This window comes from Mixophyes fleayi, chromosome 11 (genome assembly GCF_038048845.1).
Source record: "Mixophyes fleayi isolate aMixFle1 chromosome 11, aMixFle1.hap1, whole genome shotgun sequence".
NCBI classification, from domain to species: domain Eukaryota; kingdom Metazoa; phylum Chordata; class Amphibia; order Anura; family Limnodynastidae; genus Mixophyes; species Mixophyes fleayi.
In genome coordinates, this window is record NC_134412.1 from 95,405,739 (window position 1) to 95,429,707 (window position 23,969).

Genomic DNA, 23,969 nt, shown 5'->3' on the forward strand with positions numbered 1-23,969 from the left:
CCGCCAGCCGTCCAATCAGAAGACAGAGTGACCCCGCCTCCAGCTGTTAACGACCAGTCTGTGGAGGAGGGAGGAGGTGTATACAGCAGTATATATATATATATATATGTGTCAGTGGTTAGCGCTTCTGCCTCACAGCGCTGGGGTCATAAGTTCAATACCCCATCATGGCCTTATCTGTGAGATTGTATGTTCTTCATGTCACGTGTCTGTGTGGGTTTCCTCCGGGTGCTCCGGTTTCCTCCCACACGCTAATAACATACTGGTAGGTTTGTTAAGTGTCTGCTGACAGACTGACCTTAGTCTCTCTCTGTGGTTGTGTTATTTATTATATATTATATATATGTAACAATTTACAATATTATTTTGTTTAATGTTATTTTGTTGTTTGTAATATTTACACATAAAGTATTATACACATAACAGTATAAGTATTATACACATAACAGTATTATACAATACAAGGAGTCAGTCCCCGGACTGTACAGATCACACAGTGATGATGATAACACAGATCAGCACCTGCCCCCAGCACACAGCACATACATGTTATATATAGGTATTATCCCGGGGGATCACTGAGCGTGTAACTGTCATGTGACTGTATATAGGACACTTCTCATGTACAGTGATTATAGTGCTGGGTATCAGTGCTGGGGGCCGGGTACCGGAGGGGGGGGGGATAGGGGTACTGCTGGGTACCGGGGGAAGGGGTACTGCTGGGCACCACCGCCGGGTATCAGTGCCGGGGGCCGGGTACCGGAGGGGGGGATGATAGGGGTACTGCTGGGTACCGGGGGAAGGGGTACTGCTGGGTACCACCGCCGGGAATCAGTACCGGGGGCCGGGTACCGGAGGGGGGATGATAGGGGTACTGCTGGGTACCACCGCCGGGTACCGGGGGATGGGGTACTGCTGGGTACCACCGCCGGGAATCAGTACCGGGGGATGGGGTACTGCTGGGTACCACCGCCGGGTATCAGTACCGGGGGATGGGGTACTGCTGGGTACCACCGCCGGGAATCAGTACCGGGGGATGGGGTACTGCTGGGTACCACCGCCGGGTATCAGTACCGGGGGATGGGGTACTGCTGGGTACCACCGCCGGGAATCAGTACCGGGGGATGGGGTACTGCTGGGTACCACCGCCGGGAATCAGTACCGGGGGATGGGGTACTGCTGGGTACCACCGCCGGGTATCAGTGCTGGGGGCCGGGTACCGGAGGGAGGGATGATAGGGGTACTGCTGGGCACCACCGCCGGGTATCAGTGCTGGGGGCCGGGTACCGGAGGGGGGGATGATAGGGGTACTGCTGGGCACCACCGCCGGGTATCAGTACCGGGGGATGGGGTACTGCTGGGCACCGGGGATAGGAAGGGGGAGGACGCTACGAAGTGAAAGTGACATTTCGGGGGCGGCTCCGGCCTGGTAACTCCCACTAGAGGCCGCTGATTTCCTCCTCCCGGGCACCGCGGTGATGCAGCGGTGCCCACACTGACAGCAGCCGCCGGGATGGTGCAGGAGACGGAGCAGCTGCCGGGGAGCAGGTGAGGGCTCAGCGTATGTGGAGGGTGACGGTGTGTGGGCAGAGAGACAGCCAGAGACCGGGTGGGCAGAGAGACAGCCAGAGACCGGGTGGGCAGAGAGACAGCCAGAGACTGGGTGGGCGGAGAGACTGAGAGACAGCCAGAGACTGGGTGGGCAGAGAGACAGCCAGAGACCGGGTGGGCAGAGAGACAGCCAGAGACTGGGTGGGCGGAGAGACTGAGAGACAGCCAGAGACTGGGTGGGCAGAGAGACAGCCAGAGACCGGGTGGGCAGAGAGACAGCCAGAGACCGGGTGGGCAGAGAGACAGCCAGAGACCGGGTGGGCAGAGAGACAGCCAGAGACTGGGTGGGCGGAGAGACTGAGAGACAGCCAGAGACTGGGTGGGCAGAGAGACAGCCAGAGACCGGGTGGGCAGAGAGACAGCCAGAGACTGGGTGGGCGGAGAGACTGAGAGACAGCCAGAGACTGGGTGGGCAGAGAGACAGCCAGAGACCGGGTGGGCAGAGAGACAGCCAGAGACCGGGTGGGCTGAGAGGCTGAGAGAGACTGGGTGGGCAGAGAGACAGCCAGAGACTGGGTGGGCAGAGAGACAGCCAGAGACTGGGTGGGCAGAGAGACAGCCAGAGACTGGGTGGGCAGAGAGACAGCCAGAGACCGGGTGGGCAGAGAGACAGCCAGAGACTGGGTGGGCAGAGAGACTGAGAGACAGCCAGAGACTGGGTGGGCAGAGAGACAGCCAGAGACCGGGTGGGCAGAGAGACAGCCAGAGACCGGGTGGGCAGAGAGACAGCCAGAGACTGGGTGGGCAGAGAGACAGCCAGAGACCGGGTGGGCAGAGAGACAGCCAGAGACCGGGTGGGCAGAGAGACAGCCAGAGACTGGGTGGGCAGAGAGACATACAGAGACCGGGTGGGCAGAGAGACAGCCAGAGACTGGGTGGGCAGAGAGACAGCCAGAGACTGGGTGGGCAGAGAGACAGCCAGAGACCGGGTGGGCAGAGAGACAGCCAGAGACTGGGTGGGCAGAGAGACTGAGAGACAGCCAGAGACTGGGTGGGCAGAGAGACAGCCAGAGACCAGGTGGGCAGAGAGACAGCCAGAGACCGGGTGGGCAGAGAGACAGCCAGAGACTGGGTGGGCAGAGAGACAGCCAGAGACCGGGTGGGCAGAGAGACAGCCAGAGACCGGGTGGGCAGAGAGACAGCCAGAGACTGGGTGGGCAGAGAGACATACAGAGACCGGGTGGGCAGAGAGACAGCCAGAGACTGGGTGGGCAGAGAGACAGCCAGAGACTGGGTGGGCAGAGAGACAGCCAGAGACCGGGTGGGCAGAGAGACAGCCAGAGACTGGGTGGACAGAGAGACTGAGAGACAGCCAGAGACTGGGAGGGCAGAGAGACAACCAGAGACTGGGTGGGCAGAGAGACTGAGAGACAGCCAGAGACTGGGTGGGCAGAGAGACAACCAGAGACCAGGTAGGCAGAGAGACAGCCAGAGACCGGGTGGGCAGAGAGACTGAGAGACAGCCAGAGACCGGGTGGGCAGAGAGACAGCCAGAGACTGGGTGGGCAGAGAGACAGCCAGAGACCGGGTGGGCAGAGAGACTGAGAGACAGCCAGCGACTGGGTGGGCAGAGAGACAGCCAGAGACTGGGTGGGCAGAGAGACAGCCAGAGACTGGGTGGGCAGAGAGACAGCCAGAGACCAGGTGGGCAGAGAGACTGAGACAGCCAGAGACTGGGTGGGCAGAGAGACAGCCAGAGACCATGTGGGGGGAGAGACAGCCAGAGACTGGGTGGGCAGAGAGACTGAGAGACAGCCAGAGACTGGGTGGGCAGAGAGACTAAGAGACAGCCAGAGACTGGGTGGGCAGAGAGACAGCCAGAGACCGGGTGGGCAGAGAGACAGCCAGAGACCGGGTGGGCAGAGAGACAGCCAGAGACCGGGTGGGCAGAGAGACAGCCAGAGACTGGGTGGGCAGAGAGACTGAGAGACAGCCAGAGACTGGGTGGGCAGAGAGACAGCCAGAGACCGGGTGGGCAGAGAGACAGCCAGAGACCGGGTGGGCAGAGAGACAGCCAGAGACTGGGTGGGCAGAGAGACAGCCAGAGACCGGGTGGGCAGAGAGACAGCCAGAGACCGGGTGGGCAGAGAGACAGCCAGAGACTGGGTGGGCAGAGAGACATACAGAGACCGGGTGGGCAGAGAGACAGCCAGAGACTGGGTGGGCAGAGAGACAGCCAGAGACTGGGTGGGCAGAGAGACAGCCAGAGACCGGGTGGGCAGAGAGACAGCCAGAGACTGGGTGGGCAGAGAGACTGAGAGACAGCCAGAGACTGGGTGGGCAGAGAGACAGCCAGAGACCGGGTGGGCAGAGAGACAGCCAGAGACCGGGTGGGCAGAGAGACAGCCAGAGACTGGGTGGGCAGAGAGACAGCCAGAGACCGGGTGGGCAGAGAGACAGCCAGAGACCGGGTGGGCAGAGAGACAGCCAGAGACTGGGTGGGCAGAGAGACATACAGAGACTGGGTGGGCAGAGAGACAGCCAGAGACTGGGTGGGCAGAGAGACAGCCAGAGACTGGGTGGGCAGAGAGACAGCCAGAGACTGGGTGGGCAGAGAGACAGCCAGAGACCGGGTGGGCAGAGAGACAGCCAGAGACTGGGTGGACAGAGAGACTGAGAGACAGCCAGAGACTGGGAGGGCAGAGAGACAACCAGAGACTGGGTGGGCAGAGAGACTGAGAGACAGCCAGAGACTGGGTGGGCAGAGAGACAACCAGAGACCAGGTAGGCAGAGAGACAGCCAGAGACCGGGTGGGCAGAGAGACTGAGAGACAGCCAGAGACCGGGTGGGCAGAGAGACAGCCAGAGACTGGGTGGGCAGAGAGACAGCCAGAGACCGGGTGGGCAGAGAGACTGAGAGACAGCCAGCGACTGGGTGGGCAGAGAGACAGCCAGAGACTGGGTGGGCAGAGAGACAGCCAGAGACTGGGTGGGCAGAGAGACAGCCAGAGACCAGGTGGGCAGAGAGACTGAGACAGCCAGAGACTGGGTGGGCAGAGAGACAGCCAGAGACCATGTGGGGGGAGAGACAGCCAGAGACTGGGTGGGCAGAGAGACTGAGAGACAGCCAGAGACTGGGTGGGCAGAGAGACTAAGAGACAGCCAGAGACTGGGTGGGCAGAGAGACAGCCAGAGACCGGGTGGGCAGAGAGACAGCCAGAGACCGGGTGGGCAGAGAGACAGCCAGAGACCGGGTGGGCAGAGAGACAGCCAGAGACTGGGTGGGCTGAGAGACAGCCAGAGACTGGGTGGGCAGAGAGACAGCCAGAGACTGGGTGGGCAGAGAGACTGAGAGACAGCCAGAGACCGGGTGGGCAGAGAGACAGCCAGAGACTGGGTGGGCAGAGAGACAGCCAGAGACCGGGTGTGCAGAGAGACAGCCAGAGACTGGGTGGGCAGAGAGACATACAGAGACCGGGTGGGCAGAGAGACTGAGAGACAGCCAGAGACTGGGTGGGCAGAGAGACATACAGAGACCGGGTGGGCAGAGAGACTGAGAGACAGCCAGAGACTGGGTGGGCAGAGAGACAGCCAGAGACTGGGTGGGCAGAGAGACAGCCAGAGACCGGGTGTGCAGAGAGACAGCCAGAGACTGGGTGGGCAGAGAGACTGAGAGACAGCCAGAGACTGGGTGGGCAGAGAGACAGCCAGAGACTTGGTGGGCAGAGAGACAGCCAGAGACTGGGTGGGCAGAGAGACAGCCAGAGACTGGGTGGGCAGAGAGACAGCCAGAGACCGGGTGGGCAGAGAGACAGCCAGAGACTGGGTGGGCAGAGAGACCGAGAGACAGCCAGAGACTGGGTGGGCAGAGAGACATACAGAGACCGGGTGGGCAGAGAGACTGAGAGACAGCCAGAGACTGGGTGGGCAGAGAGACAGCCAGAGACCGGGTGGGCAGAGAGACAGCCAGAGACCAGGTGGGCAGAGAGACTGAGAGACAGCCAGAGACTGGGTGGGCAGAGAGACAGCCAGAGACCATGTGGGGAGAGAGACAGCCAGAGACCGGGTGGGCAGAGAGACAGCCAGAGACCAGGTGTGCAGAGAGACAGCCAGAGACTGGGTGGGCAGAGAGACTGAGAGACAGCCAGAGACTGGGTGGGCAGAGAGACTGAGAGACAGCCAGAGACTGGGTGGGCAGAGAGACATACAGAGACCGGGTGGGCAGAGAGACTGAGAGACAGCCAGAGACTGGGTGGGCAGAGAGACAGCCAGAGACTGGGTGGGCAGAGAGACAGCCAGAGACTGGGTGGGCAGAGAGACAGCCAGAGACCGGGTGGGCAGAGAGACAGCCAGAGACCAGGTGGGCTGAGAGACTGAGAGACAGCCAGAGACTGGGTGGGCAGAGAGACAGCCAGAGACCATGTGGGGAGAGAGACAGCCAGAGACCGGGTGGGCAGAGAGACTGAGAGACAGCCAGAGACTGGGTGGGCAGAGAGACTGAGAGACAGCCAGAGACTGGGTGGGCAGAGAGACTGAGAGACAGCCAGAGACTGGGTGGGCAGAGAGACAGCCAGAGACCGGGTGGGCAGAGAGACTGAGAGACAGCCAGAGACCGGGTGGGCAGAGAGACTGAGAGACAGCCAGAGACTGGGTGGGCAGAGAGACAGCCAGAGACTGGGTGGGCAGAGAGACAGCCAGAGACTGGGTGGGCAGAGAGACAGCCAGAGACCGGATGGGCAGAGAGACAGCCATAGACTGGGTGGGCAGAGAGACTGAGAGACAGCCAGAGACTGGGTGGGCAGAGAGACAGCCAGAGACCGGGTGGGCAGAGAGACAGCCAGAGACTGGGTGGGCAGAGAGACAGCCAGAGACTGGGTGGGCAGAGAGACAGCCAGAGACTGGGTGGGCAGAGAGACTGAGAGACAGCCAGAGACCGGGTGGGCAGAGAGACAGCCAGAGACCGGGTGGGCAGAGAGACAGCCAGAGACCGGGTGGGCAGAGAGACAGCCAGAGACTGGGTGGGCAGAGAGACAGCCAGAGACTGGGTGGGCAGAGAGACTGAAAGACAGCCAGAGACTGGGTGGGCAGAGAGACTGAAAGACAGCCAGAGACTGGGTGGGCAGAGAGACAGCCAGAGACTGGGTGGGCAGAGAGACAGCCAGAGACCGGGTGGGCAGAGAGACAGCCAGAGACCGGGTGGGCAGAGAGACAGCCAGAGACTGGGTGGGCAGAGAGACAGCCAGAGACTGGGTGGGCAGAGAGACAGCCAGAGACCGGGTGGGCAGAGAGACTGAGAGACAGCCAGAGACTGGGTGGGCAGAGAGACAGCCAGAGACCGGATGGGCAGAGAGACAGCCAAAGACCGGGTGGGCAGAGAGACAGCCAGAGACCGGGTTGGCAGAGAGACAGCCAGAGACTGGGTGGGCAGAGAGACTGAGAGACAGCCAGAGACTGGGTGGGCAGAGAGACAGCCAGAGACCGGGTGGGCAGAGAGACAGCCAGAGACCGGGTGGGCAGAGAGACAGCCAGAGACTGGGTGGGCAGAGAGACTAAGAGACAGCCAGAGACTGGGTGGGCAGAGAGACAGCCAGGACAAGGCAGAGGGACAGAGACTGGATCGGCAGAGAGACAGACAGGGCTGAGCAGAGAGACAGAAAGGACTGGGCCGAGAGACAGAGACTTGGTGGGCAGAGAGACAGAGACTGGATTGGCAGAGAGACAAAGACTGGATTGGCAGAGAGACAGGCAGGACAAGGCAGAGAGACAGAGACAGGGTAGAGAGACAGACAGGGCTGGACAGAGAGACAGACAGGACAGGGCAGAGACTGGTGGATGAGCAGAGAGACAGAGACAGGGTAGAGAGACAGACAGAGACCAGACGGGCAGAGAGACAGACAGGGCTGGACAGAGAGACAGACAGGACAAGGCAGAGGGCAGAGACTGGTGGATGCGCAGAGAGACAGACAGAGACCAGACGGGCAGAGAGACAGACAGAGACCGGGTGGGCAGAGAGACAGCCAGAGACTGGGTGGGCAGAGAGACAGCCAGAGACTGGGTGGGCAGAGAGACAGCCAGAGACTGGGTGGGCAGAGAGACAGCCAGAGACCGGGTGGGCAGAGAGACAGCCAGAGACCGGGTGGGCAGAGAGACAGCCAGAGACCGGGTGGGCAGAGAGACAGCCAGAGACTGGGTGGGCAGAGAGACAGCCAGAGACTGGGTGGGCAGAGAGACTGAGAGAGCCAGAGACTGGGTGGGCAGAGAGACAGCCAGAGACCGGGTGGGCAGAGAGACAGCCAGAGACTGGGTGGGCAGAGAGACAGCCAGAGACTGGGTGGGCAGAGAGACTGAAAGACAGCCAGAGACTGGGTGGGCAGAGAGACAGCCAGAGACTGGGTGGGCAGAGAGACAGCCAGAGACTGGGTGGGCAGAGAGACAGCCAGAGACTGGGTGGGCAGAGAGACTGAAAGACAGCCAGAGACTGGGTGGGCAGAGAGACAGCCAGAGACTGGGTGGGCAGAGAGACAGCCAGAGACCGGGTGGGCAGAGAGACAGCCAGAGACTGGGTGGGCAGAGAGACAGCCAGAGACTGGGTGGGCAGAGAGACAGCCAGAGACCGGGTGGGCAGAGAGACTGAGAGACAGCCAGAGACTGGGTGGGCAGAGAGACAGCCAGAGACCGGATGGGCAGAGAGACAGCCAAAGACCGGGTGGGCAGAGAGACAGCCAGAGACCGGGTGGGCAGAGAGACAGCCAGAGACTGGGTGGGCAGAGAGACTGAGAGACAGCCAGAGACTGGGTGGGCAGAGAGACAGCCAGAGACCGGGTGGGCAGAGAGACAGCCAGAGACCGGGTGGGCAGAGAGACAGCCAGAGACTGGGTGGGCAGAGAGACTGAGAGACAGCCAGAGACTGGGTGGGCAGAGAGACAGCCAGGACAAGGCAGAGGGACAGAGACTGGATCGGCAGAGAGACAGACAGGGCTGAGCAGAGAGACAGAAAGGACTGGGCCGAGAGACAGAGACTTGGTGGGCAGAGAGACAGAGACTGGATTGGCAGAGAGACAAAGACTGGATTGGCAGAGAGACAGGCAGGACAAGGCAGAGAGACAGAGACAGGGTAGAGAGACAGACAGGGCTGGACAGAGAGACAGACAGGACAGGGCAGAGACTGGTGGATGAGCAGAGAGACAGAGACAGGGTAGAGAGACAGACAGAGACCAGACGGGCAGAGAGACAGACAGGGCTGGACAGAGAGACAGACAGGACAAGGCAGAGGGCAGAGACTGGTGGATGCGCAGAGAGACAGACAGAGACCAGACGGGCAGAGAGACAGACAGGGCTGGACAGAGAGACAGACAGGACAGGGCAGAGACTGGTGGATGGGCAGAGAGACAGACAGGGCTGGACAGAGAGACAGACCAGGATGGGCTGTTGTTTGCTGCCAGGTTCTGTAAGTCACTGACTTGTCTTTTACCTTTAGCCGGACTTGTAGCATTGTGTTTATGGTGTTATATTAATGAGAATGACTTGAATATACCCCGGTCATGCAGAAGGACATGAGAGCGGTATAGGCACAGGGTGTGGCATGGGCATGGGGTGTGGTATGGGCATGGGGTGTGGTGTGGGCATGGGGTGTGGTCTGTCTCCCTCAGGTGCCCATGTTTTTTGTTTTCTATCTCTTTCACTATGAAATCCAACAAGCGCAGTAGACATCGGGCATCGGTACAGAGGTTGTAAGCTCTTCAGCCACCAGTAATCCCCACATCTACCCACTAACAACACAACCATCTGTCTGACCTGTGGGTGGTGGGGGCTGAAGGTATCAAAGACTGCGAAAGCCACTTCCTCTGGGGTAGCAGATAGTGTGGCTGGACCACCAACAACATGTAGACCACCTCCATGATGTGAGTTTCCCCTCACATAGCAGTCAGTGGAGGGACCACCACTCTTATTTTAAACAAGAAGGCCCCAAAGTCACGGTTGGTGTCAGCAGCCTTGGAAAACTTGCGTAAATCTTTCCGAGTTTGGTTCTGGAAAATGGAAATACTCTATAACTGGACAGAGCTACTCGGGTCCCATTCACTGTTGGACGTACATCACTTTTTGTTGCATAAATTTACATATTTCTGTACAGTGCGTGTATTAGACTAACGGCACCTTACGCCGGGTGAGGGAGTGGGGAAGCTTAAGTCTTGTATAGTAAGAGTGTGTACGTGTAGCATGCTCATAGAGGTGCCACCTAATGAGGCTTGGGCGTAGAGGAGGCCTGGTATAAAGATGCATTATTATGATGATGACATCTGCGGCACTGTCTAGCCGCTTCCGGCTGCTTGCTCACGTACTGACTCCTCCACCGGATAGTACTTTATTAATTAGCATCGCGGCTATTTTATATCAAGTCACGGCAGTGATTTCCACTGATGTTTGTTTAAAGTGTGGAGTTAGATCCAGTAAGGATTGCTGTGCTGCGCTGACAGAGTGATATACATTGGGGAATTATTCTGAGTGTTTATTGAAGGGGATTTGTTTTTCTGTGTGTTTATTAAGTGTCTTTTTTTCTTTCTTTTAGAGCTAGTGGGTGTGGTTTAATTGCATTAGTTGATAAAGCTGGTTAGTGCAAGCTCTATTTAACAGGTGGTGGTAAGCGATTTCATGGAGCTTGTGATTTTCACTGCTGTTTGATTTCAAGTGCTGTTTGTTTAAAGTGTGGAGTTAGATCCAATAAGGAGTTGAAACCAGGAAGGGGTTTAGTCTGGTAAGTGGGTAGCAAAGGTTAGTACTCTCGAGTTCACTGTAGGCTATAAGAAGTTAGGTTAGTCATAATAAGATGAGTAGTAGCAGGCTTGATGATCTCACTCAATGCATATCTTGTCATATGTATGCACACTTGGAGCAATTGTTCCAAGGTTTATACCTCTGAGAAATGTGAGCAATTGGTCTCTTTGGAAGCCCAGGTAACTGATCTAAAGCAGACCATTGCACCATTGAGAGAGATTGCCAACCTGGAGCAGAGTTTACAGCTCACCGTGGATGCTTTAGCTGAGCAGGGTAAAGCAGAGACAGAGGAGGATGCACAGGTAGGCAGCTGGGTAACAGTTACTAGGGGTAGCAGAGTGAGGAAGAGGCCAGTTCTGAGCTAAGCAATCCCAGCAGATTTGCCAGATTGGATGAAGATACTGTGAGTTGGGTGAGACTGCTTCCTCTAGCAACCAGGGGAACGGTCTCTCCAGCACAGAGGGGACCAAAGTTATTCAGGGACCCAGGCAGATTGTGGTGGTAGAGGATTCAATTATTAGGAAGGTAGATAGGGCAATCTGTTACCGGGACCGTGCATGCCGAACAGTGTGTTGTCTCCTGGGTGCTCGGGCTCGGCATATTGCGGATCGGGTGGACAGATTGTTGGGAGGTGCTGGGAATGACCCAGCGGTTTTGGTGCATGTTGGCACCAGTGACCGAGTTAGAGGAAGAAGGGGTGTCCTAAAGAATGATTTCAGGGACATAGGTCGCAAACTTAAGACAAGGACATCCAAGGTAGTATTTTCAGAAATACTACCTGTGCCACGCGCTAGTCCAGGGAGGCAGCGGGAGATTAGGGAGGTTAATGCGTGGCTAAAAGATTGGTGTAGGAAGGAGGGTTTTGGATTCTTAGAGCACTGGGCTGATTTCTCGGACAGTTGCCATCTTTATTGTCGTGATGGATTGCACCTGAATGAGGAGGGGGCTGCAGTGCTAGGGGAGAGGATGGTTAGAAGGTTGGAGGAGATTTTAAACTAGGCTCCGGGGGGAGGGGCAATAAAGCATTTATGGGATAGAAATTGAGAGTAGTAAGGAGGAATTAACAAGAGTCAAGGGGGCGGAGAGGGGGAAAGAGAAGCATAGCCGATAAGGAGAGGCCCTTTTTAAAGCAAAAAGAAATACCTAAGGGAGGCAATAGACTTGAGTGTATGCTGCAAATGCAAGAAGCCTGACAGGTAAAATGGGGGAGTTAGAACTAGTAGCAATGAATGAGCAGTATGATATTATAGGTATTACGGAGACCTGGTGGGATGATACACATGACTGGGCAGTCAACTTGGAAGGCTATTCTCTCTTCAGGAGGGATAGGGTAAATAAAAGGGGAGGAGGAGTATGTCTTTATATTAAGCCAGAATTAAAACCAAGTATTCAGGAAGTTATATACGAGAATATTGGTGATAATATAGAGGCATTGTGGGTGGAAATATCCAGCGGAGGAACCGCCAGATATTAGTAAGGGAACACTTGGGAAACAGTGATCATAATATGGTCTCATTTGAAATTAGTTTCCAGAAGCAACGGTATAAGGGATCAACTAGGACTTTAAACTTTAGAAAGGCAAATTTTAATATGCTAAAGGAGTCTATAAAGTACATAGACTGGGACAAAGTTTTTGGAAAAAAAAATACGGAAGAAAAGTGGGCTGTCTTTAAAATGTTGTTGGAAACATACACGTATAAGTTCATTCCTATGGGAAATAAATGTAAAAGAATTAAGTCTAAACCAATGTGGCTAAATAAAAAGGTAAGGGAAGAAATGCAAAGGAAGAAGCGTGCATTTAAATTGTTTGGGGGGTATTCAATTGTTGCTCCGGGCGCCGCCGGAACGAGCGCGATAAAACTATTACCGTTTATACGGTAATTACTCGCTCAATTTCAGCTCGCAGCGAGCTGAGCAGCGAGCTGAAATTGAGCGAGTAAATTACCGTATGAACGGTAATTACGCGCAATATTACTGTATAAACGGTAATAGGTTTAACGCGCTCGTTCCGGCGGCGCCCGGAGCAACAATTGAATACCCCCCTTTAAGTCTAAAGGGTCAGAGGAGTCCTTCCGTAGGTACAAGGAATGTAATGTAATAAAACATGCAAAAAGGAAATTAGATTGGCTAAATTAGAAAATGAAAAGCAAGTTGCAAAAGAAAGTAAGACAAACCCCAAAAAGTATTTTAAGTATATAAATGGCAAAAGGATTAAAAAAGATAATATAGGACCCCTAAGAAGTGAGATGGGTGAATTGATAAATGATACTAAGGAAAAAGCAGAGATATTAAACACTTTCTTTTCTTCAGTATTTACTAGAAGAACAAATGGTAGAAATAATACATAAAAATGGAAATGAAACCGTGCCATTAATTAATATTTGGTTGACAGAGAAAGAAGTCCAAAGGTGAATGAAGAATATTAAGATAAATAAAGCTCCAGGTCCAGATGGCATACACCCAAGGGTCCTTATGGAGCTAAACTCATAAATAGCTAGACCGCTATTCTTAATTTTCATAGATTCAATCTCATCAGGCTCAGTACCAAGGGATTGGCGAACAGAAGATGCGGTGACGACGTTTAAAAAGGGGACGAGATCACAACCAGGGACATATAGACCTGTAAGCCTGACATCAATAGTGGGGAAACTCCTGGAAGGTATATTAAGGGATAGTATTCAGGATTACTTGGTACGCAATAAGATTATTAGTGGGAGTCAGCATGGATTTGTGAGGGATTGGTCATGTCAAACTAATCTAATTAGTTTCTACGAGGAAGTCAGTGGGAACTTAGACCAGGGCAGCACAGTAGATGTGGTCTACTTAGATTTTTCAAAAGCCTTTGATACAGTGCCACACAAGAGGTTGATTTACAAAATAAGGGAACTAGGTCTAGAAATCAAAATTTGTACTTGGATCGAAAACTGGTTAGAGAATAGGGAACAGAGAGTTGTGATAAATGGAACATTTTCTAATTGGTCAAAAGTCTTAAGTGGAGTACCTCAAGGTTCCGTGCTGGGGCCACTCCTTTTTAATATATTTATTAATGACCTTGGTGATGGTTTAGAGAGTAAAGTTTCTATTTTTGCAGATGACCCTAAACTCTGTAAGGTAATAAAATCAGAGCAAGATGTAGCTTCTCTACAGAGGGACTTAAATTAACTGGAGGATTGGGCGGCCAAATGGAATATGAGGTTTAAAATAGATAAATGTAAGTTTATGCATTTAGGGATCACAAACAAGAACGCAATCTATAAATTAAATGGAATTAATTTAGGAGAATATATAATGGAAAAGGATTTGGGAGTGCGCGTAGACAGTAGACAATAGAGCTCAATGTCAAGCAGCAGCTGCAAGGGCAAATAAAGTATTGGCATGCATAAAAAGGGGCAATAGATGCAAGGGAAGTCAGTGTAATTTTGGCACTGTATAAATCGTTGGTAAGACCTCATCTTGAATATGCAGTACAGTTCTGGGCACCACTCTATAAAAAAGATAATTTGGAACTAGAAAGGGTTCAGAGAAGGGCGATAAAATTGATAAAGGGTATGGAGTCATTAAGTTATGAGGAAAGGTTAGCCAGTTTAGCCATGTTTACTTTAGAAAAGAGGCGTCTAAGGGGAGATATGATTACTATGTACAAATACATTAGGGGTCAATACAGAGAGCTTTCATGGGAACTTTTTACGCGAAGGACTATACACAGGACACGTGGTCATCCCCTAAGGTTAGAGGAGAGGAAATTTCAGAACCAGCAAAGGAAGGGGTTCTTTACAGTAAGGGCAGTCAAGATATGGAATTCATTGCCAGGGAAGGTTGTGATGGCAGATTCAATAGATATGTTTAAGAAAGGGTTAGACAATTTTTTTTGTGGAAAAGTGTATCCAGGGATACGACCATTAATTAAAATGAAGGATAGTAGTGGATATAGGGTAAAAATAGGACTGTAATATTGGGTCTGGGGGGATTGTCACAATTGAAACAGATGGGCGGTTGCTTACTCTGGATTAATTTCAAATATAAGTGCAGGATCGCAGGAGATCCAAAATAGGTGGAACTTGATGGACTGGTGTCTTTTTTTCAACCTCATCAACTATGTTACTATGTTACTTGGAATACTTCCCATTGTAGGAAAGAAAATGGCCATTGGATCTATAGAGCGGTAAACGACAGACGTGTAGGTGTTTGCATTACATTTTTTTTATTGCGACTTTTACATTTATTAATAACACTGTACAGACAATAGTCTCTCCTGTAGATGACACTTCTTTACGTTATAATGAGTACAAATAAAGCAATTTCACTCGTGCATTTACTACTAACACCGTCAAGCCACATATGTATACGCATTTGTACGCTTGACGCAGAAATACATTCAGGACGTAAAATGCGCTCAACTCTAACCGTTCTCCCGAATGCTGACAAGGCGTTTCCTATCTGGGGCGTAGAATTAATTTGACTTTGGCAGCTCAAGACGCAGGTCATTAGAATTTAGTCACAAAGGTCTTCCAGGGTCAAACTTACAAAGAGTTCCCTTCTATTTCCAGGGCTGTTGACACCTACAGCGATTTCACCGGACCAGCGGTGACTTACGGTATCGTGGTGGGGGTTGGTGACTGTTGTGTAGAGGGTACTGATTATTAAGAATCTTCTCTGGAGGAGAACCCTCTATATTTATTAACACGTAATTGCCTATGTTTGTGCCTCCTCAAATTTTAGAGGATATCCCCATGAGCTTATTTGTATAAGTTGTACAAGATATTTGTAATTTGCAGCGATGAACTTTGTATTAGTTCACCGGGAACCTCTGAAGAACAGTTATGTACGTTATTTGTATATGTGTTTCTATTTCAGGAAATAGTTCATATGAGATACCATCAAGAGGGTCACGGACAGAGGAATGTCTGGTAGGTGACATTATGTTATCTTACTGATGCATGAACATAGAGGGCCTCATTCATCAAGGCACGTGTCTGACGATTTTGTGCGTATGGCCAGAACTGGCTCACACACAACTAAACGTACAATGCACCTAAGTACGCAGCGCACACTTACTACAGCCAGTGATCTCTGAGAGTGAACAGGGCGTCCGCCTGTAGTCAAAATGCAGTTTTAAAGCTATTAATAGATGTTATGTAAAGCATTCTGAGACCAGCAGAGTCACAGTCATGCAGACAGAACTTTAGCTCTTGCAGTTCCTAACACGCCACGAATGTCAGCATTTTTTCTGCAGGGAGAGATATTCTAATGAACCTAAAAGGGGGCGGACGGTGCGCCCGTCAGGAAGCGCTGACCCATTTAGCGGACGTCCGCAGCGCCTGTCTGGTCACAAACTGCCAGGAGGCCGCTAGTTTTACTAGAGAGGCTTTTGTGCGGTCCAAGTGCTTTTCTTAACAGAAGCACATTACTGTCATTATTAACATGTATTTATATATCGCCTGCATATTCCGTAGCACTTTAAAAAGTATACACAAAAGAACCAGTATAGAGTGCAGTATAGTATGGTGCTTGAAATAAAGACGGCTCCTATGTCCCTAATCAAGCAGTATTTCGGGTAAGATCCTTACCGTAATTGGCCGGTGATGTGCGGAGCCGGACATCACGGTGATGTCTGTGCGACACACAATCTTCCCCCTAGAACATCTCAGCAGGTGTAAATACAATGTATTTTCTGGCATGCAGGGAGAATACTGGCTGGTGTTGCATGTAGCACACGTAGCACACGTAGCACACGTAGCACACGTCACACACGTAGCACACGTAGCACACACGTAGCACACGTAGCACACGTAGCACACATGTAGCACACGTAGCACACGTAGCACACGTAGCACACACGTAGCACACGTAGCACACGTAGCACACATGTAGCACACGTAGCACACGTAGCACACGTCACACACGTAGCACACGTAGCACACGTAGCACACATGTAGCACACACGTAGCACACGTAGCACATGTAGCACACGTAGTGGACAGCTTTACTTTAACACTGCGATTTATAGCGGAGCTAGGACACAAATTTGCACCTTCTGTTTCACTTTACTCTTAACTATAAATGATGCCTATTAACATTTAGTTTCTCTTTCCACACGTCAGCGATGATAAGATGGGGGGGGGGGGCAGGTGAAGGCTCGGCCACCGCTTGTTCCCCTCCGCTGGTTACAGGTCACCAATCATCATCAGCTATTTTATATAGCGCCACTAATTCCGCAGCGCTGTACAGAGAACTCACTCACATCAGTCCCTGCCCCATTGGGGCTTACAGTCTAAATTCCCTAATATAGACACACACTCACACACACACATACACACACACAGACAGAGAGACACTAGGGTCAATGTTGATAGCAGCCAGTTAACCTACCAGTATGTTTTTGGAGTGTGGGAGGAAACCGGAGCACCCGGAGGAAACCCACGCAAGCGCAGGGAGAACATACAAACTCCACACAGATAAGACCATGGTCGGGAATCAAACTCATGACTCCAGTGCTGTGAGGCAGAAGTGCTAACCACTAGGCCACTGTGCTGCCCATGTCATTTTGTGCAGAGTTACAGAAGTACTCCACCCTAATCCTGCTGTATATAGTAATGTCCATTTGTCAGGTACCTTGATGACTCTCACTTGCGTCACATGAACAAGTGAAGGTTGAACCCACGACTCAGTGTTCTCCTGTAGATGGATGGGGAGCTGTCCAATCAGCACTCGGCGCTAAGAGGTGTTAGAGCACCATATACAGAATTCTTATGCCCTTTTACAATGTTGCTTGGTGGTTAAATAATTTACATACAGCATAAGCCCCAGACATCAGACCTCCATGTTTTGCCATTTATCCAGTTAAAGCCAAGGTGGTCGGAGGGAGCTTTAGACTTAAATTAGGTTTGATTAGACTTTCTGGAGCCCAGTTACAGCAATATGCTGCACAGCGTGACCTACCCAGATCAGCTTTCCTGTTCTTTACTGAAACAGTGACTTCCTGTGTGAGTGCAAAGCTCAAGGTTGGACTAGCAGAATTATTTCCGTTATACGTCATCTGATCAGTGCACGGGGACAACTGAACCCCAAAGTCACAAGTCCTAGCCCCTTTCACTCACAAAAAATGGTTCATTTTTGTAAGCTCACAGAGCCTCCAATCTTAGTCTGCAGATCCATGCGTTTCCCCTTAAAAATGGGTGTATTCGCACAAATATAGGCAGCTGAAAAATAAATTGCCATTAGCGCAGGGATTTCTGATTTAGTTACTGTGTTGTATCATTAATGAATGGTGACATTTATTTTTCCCAATGGGAGCACTCTATGGAAATAATGTTTTAGGACATATCTCGCCCTCATCAGGAAATGACAAAGATGATATCTCCTCCATCAGTTACTGCAGCCAGAGGTTACCCAGTTCATCATAGTATAATCACCTCCTCTACACCCCACCCTGCCTCACTTTTCTATTGTATCAGCCCAGAGCGCTTCTAATATACTTCCTGTTATACGGTATAGTATGTGCAGTATTTAGGGACAGTCTATAGATCTTCTTGCTAGAAAAGGGAATTAGTCTCTAGTGGAACAATTACCAGGTAACAATGTTCATTCACCTGTGCAAACGATTACAGGAGATACAATCAGCTGTACAATAGACATTTGTAGTCTACAATGAACTAGAGGAAACAGCTGAACCATATACAGGGATCTCATACCCCAGGGAAAGTCTCTCCAGCCCTCGCCTACCGGAAATAAGAAACGTGATGTTTGTAAAAGGAGAATAATAAAATTTTTCCTTTTTACAAATTGCTAAAGGAGGAATTTACTCACAGAGATCTGACGCAGCTTTTTTACAATGTGACCGATATTTTAAAGAAAAAAAACCCAGTTTTAACGAGCGGAGTCGGCTCTGTTAATGAGAAATCCAAAGGAAAATAAAAAGTACCATTGATGTCAGGAAGTGGTAAAAGACACTAATCTGAAATGTATTAAAACAACGGAAGAAAGCACTTCTTTATAATAGATATTATCAAATATGGGTTATATCACGAATCCTGTAAATAGAACGGACATTAATTATTTTATAATTATGTGCTGCATATACACAGATACATCCATAAATGAATGTTAAGTACGTCAGGAATACAACGTTATTCAGACCATTTTTATGTAGATATTACAAATACTTTGGGAATTAAGAGGATATCTGTTTGGATTACAGTCCTCCACGCTGTCATACTAAAATATAGAGCTAGTTATTATACAACATCTAATATTTATATAGTGCCTTCATATTACGGAACGATTTATAGAGAATATTTAATAATTCACACCATCCCCCTATCCTAGTGGAGCTTAGAATCTATTCTATTTTCCCTAACACACTCATGGGATATTTCCATTGGAAGACAATTAACCTACTAGTATGTTTTTGGGAGTGTGGGAGTAAACCCACACAAACACAGGGAGAACATACAAGCTCCACACAGATAAGGTCATGGACCCCAGCACTGTGCGACAGCAATGCTAACTACTGTGCCGTCCTTTCCTCTCTATATTTCTCCATGATGAGTATAACAGGCTGAAACAAGCTTCTTTTGCTTGGTCAGTTCTGAGCTTTGCAGTGTACGTCACTATTTCCTGCTCAGCAACTTCCGTCTTAGTATCCGTCTATGAAGCTGCCCCGGGGTGTTTAAGTACCCCAGACTGGTGTTCATTAGATGAATGGACTGTCAGATATCACTCACATGTCAGGATTGACACACGTGTTAATGCAGAAGCCTTGGAAAAAAACATTGTAGAGCCGGCGTCCCCTTGAATTACCCCCTTAACTGCACAAATAATAGTATCGGGCTGGCTTCAAATTGATGTCATTTAGCGGTGCCGGGATGCTGATTCATCGCGATTGTTGGAGGACTACTTCTGTAACGGTCGGGATTACCGGTCTGTCGTGAATGACAAGTTTGCGCTATCCATGTTGGGGAAACGTGTTGATTTCGTAGTCGTGGTAATGACTTCCATCGGCAGAGCCGCTTTACACGGGTGTTTAAACAAACGCACGTTGTGCTCGGTATGTGTACCTTGATGAATTAGACCCAATGACATCAGAACTTACGGCTTATACAGATAATATACATATAATAGCATCGTTTGTGTATCATAATATATTTAAATAATAGCATGATGCTGAATCTGAAGGGGTAGGAGGCAGGGATTGACGGAGGAGCGAGGCCGACAGAATAACATCTCTAAAAGAAGGGGGCAGGGGGACCTCTATTGCAAGAGGTAGCAGCAAGATTGTTTCAGTAAAAGTAGAAGTTAGCAGTAGACGCCCAAGCTGCCTGTCATGTTCCGGTTCCAATAATTATTATTTTACTTTTGTTGTAGGTTCTTGGGAATGGGGGCTAGGGAGAGTAAAACCACCTCCCAGAACATGGACAATAGGAGATCAAACCCCAGTAACCTAACCTCCACCTCCGGAGGTAGAGGCCGCAGTTCACGGTCAACGAACACAAGACCCCCTGAGCCCATCCCTGTGTGGCCGGAGAACAGCGTCCGCTGGCGGAGACTCTACGACGTGTACATCTGTCACAGCGAGGTAGCGGCAGACACGTCTTACGCTGTAGAGATGCTTTCATATCTAGAGGAGCAGCCAGAGAGGCTACGATGCTTCCTTCCTCTGCGGGACATGGAAGCCGGGAGCCCCGTGTCCACGGAGATGTGCCACGGGGCACAAAACAGCCACTGCTGGGTGATGCTGCTGACGCCGCACTTCCTCTCCGACAACTGGTGCAAATACCAGATGCACCAGTTCCTGACGCAGGCTCCGTGTGCAGACGGGCGCTTAATACCGGTGATGATGGGGATGTCGTTTTCACAGTACCCCGCAGAGTTGAGACATATGTTCGCCTTTAAGGGCGCGCTTAGTGACAAGAGTGTGTTCGGTCAAGTTAAGAGAGCCATACTGACATGTAAGTACATTGCGTATAGCAGATCAGTTTCAGATGACATTTTAAAAAAAAAAAGTTACACTTCATTACCCCTGTAGCAACGAAACTTTTTGCTATATAGAATAGGATGTCTGGTGTACCCCGCTCACTCAGCAGTCAGTCCCATAATGCTCCAGGGCTCACAGGTTGTTCGTGTACTTGATGGACATCCATCATCTGCTCGAATTTCCATTCCAGGTTACAGGTCTTGGAGCATCAGTAGACTAGAGAAGCCAATGGTGTTCAGTTTCTCCCAAGCAGCTGTGTCCCAGATGTAAGAACCATCCTTCAGTTGGGGGAGGTTTATTGCAAAAAAATTTCCATAGTATGCTTAAAAAAAGAAATCTGACAATGAAAGGCTGACACCAATCTGAGCTTCAGGAAACTAGAACATTTACATGAATGTTTGTGTGTATCTACATCAGAATGATTACACTCTGTGACACTGATTCTCCACCCGAGCTTATAGCGCTATAGTCACGGGACACTCGCGTATTCTTATTTTATCATTGTACTCTAATATATAGAAAATGACTAATACGTTTTTAAAGTAATAATTGAATTTCTTCAGCAAAAGAAAGTTTAAGAATAAAAAATGATATAATTTATTTACAAAATAAAAGCTTGCGCTGTCATAATATTATCAGTCCAAATTTCAATCTCTGAAATTCTGCCCGTCCACAGATCACACAGTTCTTTTATCAGTAACAAAATTAGGTTGTATTACAAATGTCAAATTACAATTGGCTGAGATGGCATCTAGGCGTGTCCTGGTCCTGTAGGTTCTCCTGTATACAACGAAGATTTTGGAGAAATTCTTGCAAAAGTCTTTGTTCACCAACACTGGTTAGAAACATCTGTTCTTCAAATTAACTCTTTCCAGTGCTGCTCCCAGCTCTGTCCTCAGCTCACACCAACAGATCAATAAATAACACATTAAATAAAACAAGACAAAAGAAATCTATTTATATATATATTTCTTATTAATATATTGGCTTCATCCAAAATTAACTTTGACAATGCTAAGATACGGCACTAAAAAACAGGATGAGAGTGAGGGAGATGAGGGGCGAGGGTGAGGGTGAGATGAGGGAGATCATGAGCAGGATACAGTGAGCAAGGTTAGTATGATTGGATTGAGTGTGAGTGACAGCCATATGTTACTCCTACCCCAGGAAGTGAAACGACTGAACGTAGTAACATACAACCTGTACGTATCTCACTCCTAGAACCTCTGCGATCCTCTTAGTTCACTCAGTAATATGATTGTCATAATCTGAGCTCAGTTTGGCAGATTTCAGATAATTTATTTCTCGTGGTTTCAGACGGGGTACACCAGGGTGTCACCTCCTACTTGTTAATCAGCTTATGTGCAGGACTGTGCAATTTGGAGGAATTAAACAGGACTCAGTTTCATTAATTAGATGAGATCCTGTTCAGTGTATGATAAATGCATTCATAGTATAATGTAGGAGTCCACTGAATTGAATACAGTCCTGTCAGTACTGGCTCCGCCCCTCTCCAGGTGAGGACACACCCTCTATATGCATAAAGTTCTGATAGTTTATTTGCTACTAAGAACAAACAGATTTGTAACCTTCCACTAATATTTCTCTTTCATAGATCTAAAAAAGCTGCTGACTGATACAACTGACCCGATCCCCTCAGTACCAGCAAGAAGCATCACTTCCGAAAATAGCCAGTCTGCCAGTGGAACAAGCAGCCACATGACGAGCTCTGGGACACGGGAGTCCACTAGTGACATGTCCACGAGGAATTCTACCATACAGGAGTCCACCAGTGACATGTCCACGAGGAACTCTACCACACGGGAGTCCACCAGTGACATGTCCATCAGGAGCTCTACCACACAGGAATCCACCAGTGACATGTCCTGTGGCACAGAGCTCCACACCAAGTCCGGCAATGAGATGTCCTTAACACACAGGTGCAGCATCGGGCAGTCTGTGACACATGAGTTGAGCACTGATATAAACTGCAAATCAAAAAATGTCAGCATTAAAACAAAGACAAGAACCTGCGAAAACCCAGAATCCGAGATTACAAGTAGCGCACAGGAGAGAACCTGCGACATACAGGAGTCCTCGAATTCTCTGCAGGACAATAACCCCGACCTTGCTGGGTCACTGACAGTCAGTAATACAGCAGAGACATGTTCAGTATGTAGTGGTGTCCAGACAGCGAGCACAGACCCTCATAGCCGCAGTAGTGCGCAGTCAGTCAACCTGCATGGACTCTGGGGTGATATCCACACTAGTCACAGAGAAAACCAGGACTCTTATCCTTCCCACAGTAACTTATACACAAGTTGTAGTAACAGCGAATAAGGACGGTCACACACAACACCGCGAGGACGCACATGAAACAACAAGTTACATCCGCACAGGAATAGGACGGTCAGTGGCTCGGTAGATAACCCAGGTATTTTTCCAGGTGACTGTACGTCTAATTGCTGAATGTAACACCCGCTGGATATACCAAACAACGCCCGGTTACCATCCACAAACCTCCGCACCTGACTGATGCATCTTACACAACATACCCGGACCGTGTCTTGTATTCTGATGTGTGAGAACGTAGGGCCGCGGTGAGCAGAGGGTAATTGTGCTCAATTAATTACGGACTGCAGAGTTCATACAGATCCCGTGATCACTTCATTTCTGAAAACTGGTGCGCGGAAAATGAGTGTTGTAACCCATGGCAACCAGTGATATGCTTCTTGGCCCCCTGGTGCGACCCTCCAACCTTCAAAAGGGTCACTCATTACCCTTAATCTCAGTAATAAGTTAAAACAATACATTTAATTAAAGAAAGAGACGCCTGTCTGTAATAACAGCAGCATGTTATACAAGTGTTACACACTATAACAAATCTGACAATAAAGGAGGAAGGAGCTGGGGGCCACAGGTGAAGGCTCTGAGGGCCACATGTTATCCATCACTGTTCTAAACTGTACAAAAAAAATGCTGGGACCTGATTGGTTGGAAGCAGGTACAGCACCGATCCCCAGCGCACCAGTCTTCAGAAATGCCCCCAATGTACGTATTGTCCCAGCTAGTCACTGGCTCGGTGTTATCCAGGATACTAAAGACACTATAAGGCTTTGTAGTCAGTAGGCTAATGTGTGTTGAGGAGACGTAGTCTATCTATTCACCAGGAACCAGCGACATTGCTGTGACAAGACGCAGCCAGTTGACTAGTTCCCAGTGAACCGACAGGGCTGACTATCCCTCCACTACGTGCACATGACGGGTCCACCACCACTCAGCCTTCAAGTGTTAAACTTTATTACAGAAGTCGCTAACTGCCCAAATTGCAGGAACTCTCCTGGGTTTTAAATTAATAAAATGTCTATTTTTCAGTACAAACGCACAATACAATTCCGTTTTCTGCCTCTTGGGTGTAATTCTTACTTCCTGAGCTTTATTTATTTATTTCGAAATTTAGACATGTTATAACCAAATTGAGAAAACTCATCATGCTGGGTATTGTAGTGCCCCAAGGTCGGACAGAGAGTACCGTGCAGGATGCGGCTGGATGCAACGACTCAGCAGAGAGTCTAACGGATGTTTCTGTCCATTTACAGAAATGCTGCTATCAATGGTAATTGTGAATACAAATGTCTGCTGACAGTCTCCTATGAACCCTGCAATCTTATTG

The 23,969-nt window shown here is 50.0% G+C and overlaps 1 protein-coding gene across 2 annotated transcripts; it reads left to right on the top strand.

Annotated features, from left to right (window-relative positions):
* Nucleotides 1–88: 88 nt before the first annotated feature.
* TIRAP (TIR domain containing adaptor protein) lies at nt 89–23,703 on the top strand. 2 transcript variants are annotated; one of them, XM_075190464.1, is made up of 4 exons: nt 89–265; nt 15,178–15,230; nt 19,687–20,270; nt 21,912–23,703. In XM_075190464.1, the coding sequence occupies exons 1-4, from the start codon at nt 107–109 to the stop codon at nt 22,634–22,636; spliced, it is 1,521 nt and encodes a 506-aa protein (XP_075046565.1). In that variant the 5' UTR covers nt 89–106; the 3' UTR covers nt 22,637–23,703. The 2 variants fall into 2 exon arrangements, with proteins under 2 accessions (XP_075046565.1, XP_075046566.1); XM_075190465.1 differs by lacking the exon at nt 89–265 and adding an exon at nt 1,427–1,548.
* Nucleotides 23,704–23,969: the final 266 nt, after the last annotated feature.

Excerpts from the sequence above, each read along its gene's own strand:
- TIRAP (XM_075190464.1), top strand. The coding sequence starts at position 107 with ATGTGTCAGTGGTTAGCGCTTCTGCCTCACAGCGCTGGGGTCATAAGT. Across the intron at positions 15,231-19,686 it reads CACGGACAGAGGAATGTCTG|GTTCTTGGGAATGGGGGCTA; the intron begins GTAGGTGACATT and ends CTTTTGTTGTAG. Across the intron at positions 20,271-21,911 it reads TAAGAGAGCCATACTGACAT|ATCTAAAAAAGCTGCTGACT; the intron begins GTAAGTACATTG and ends TCTCTTTCATAG.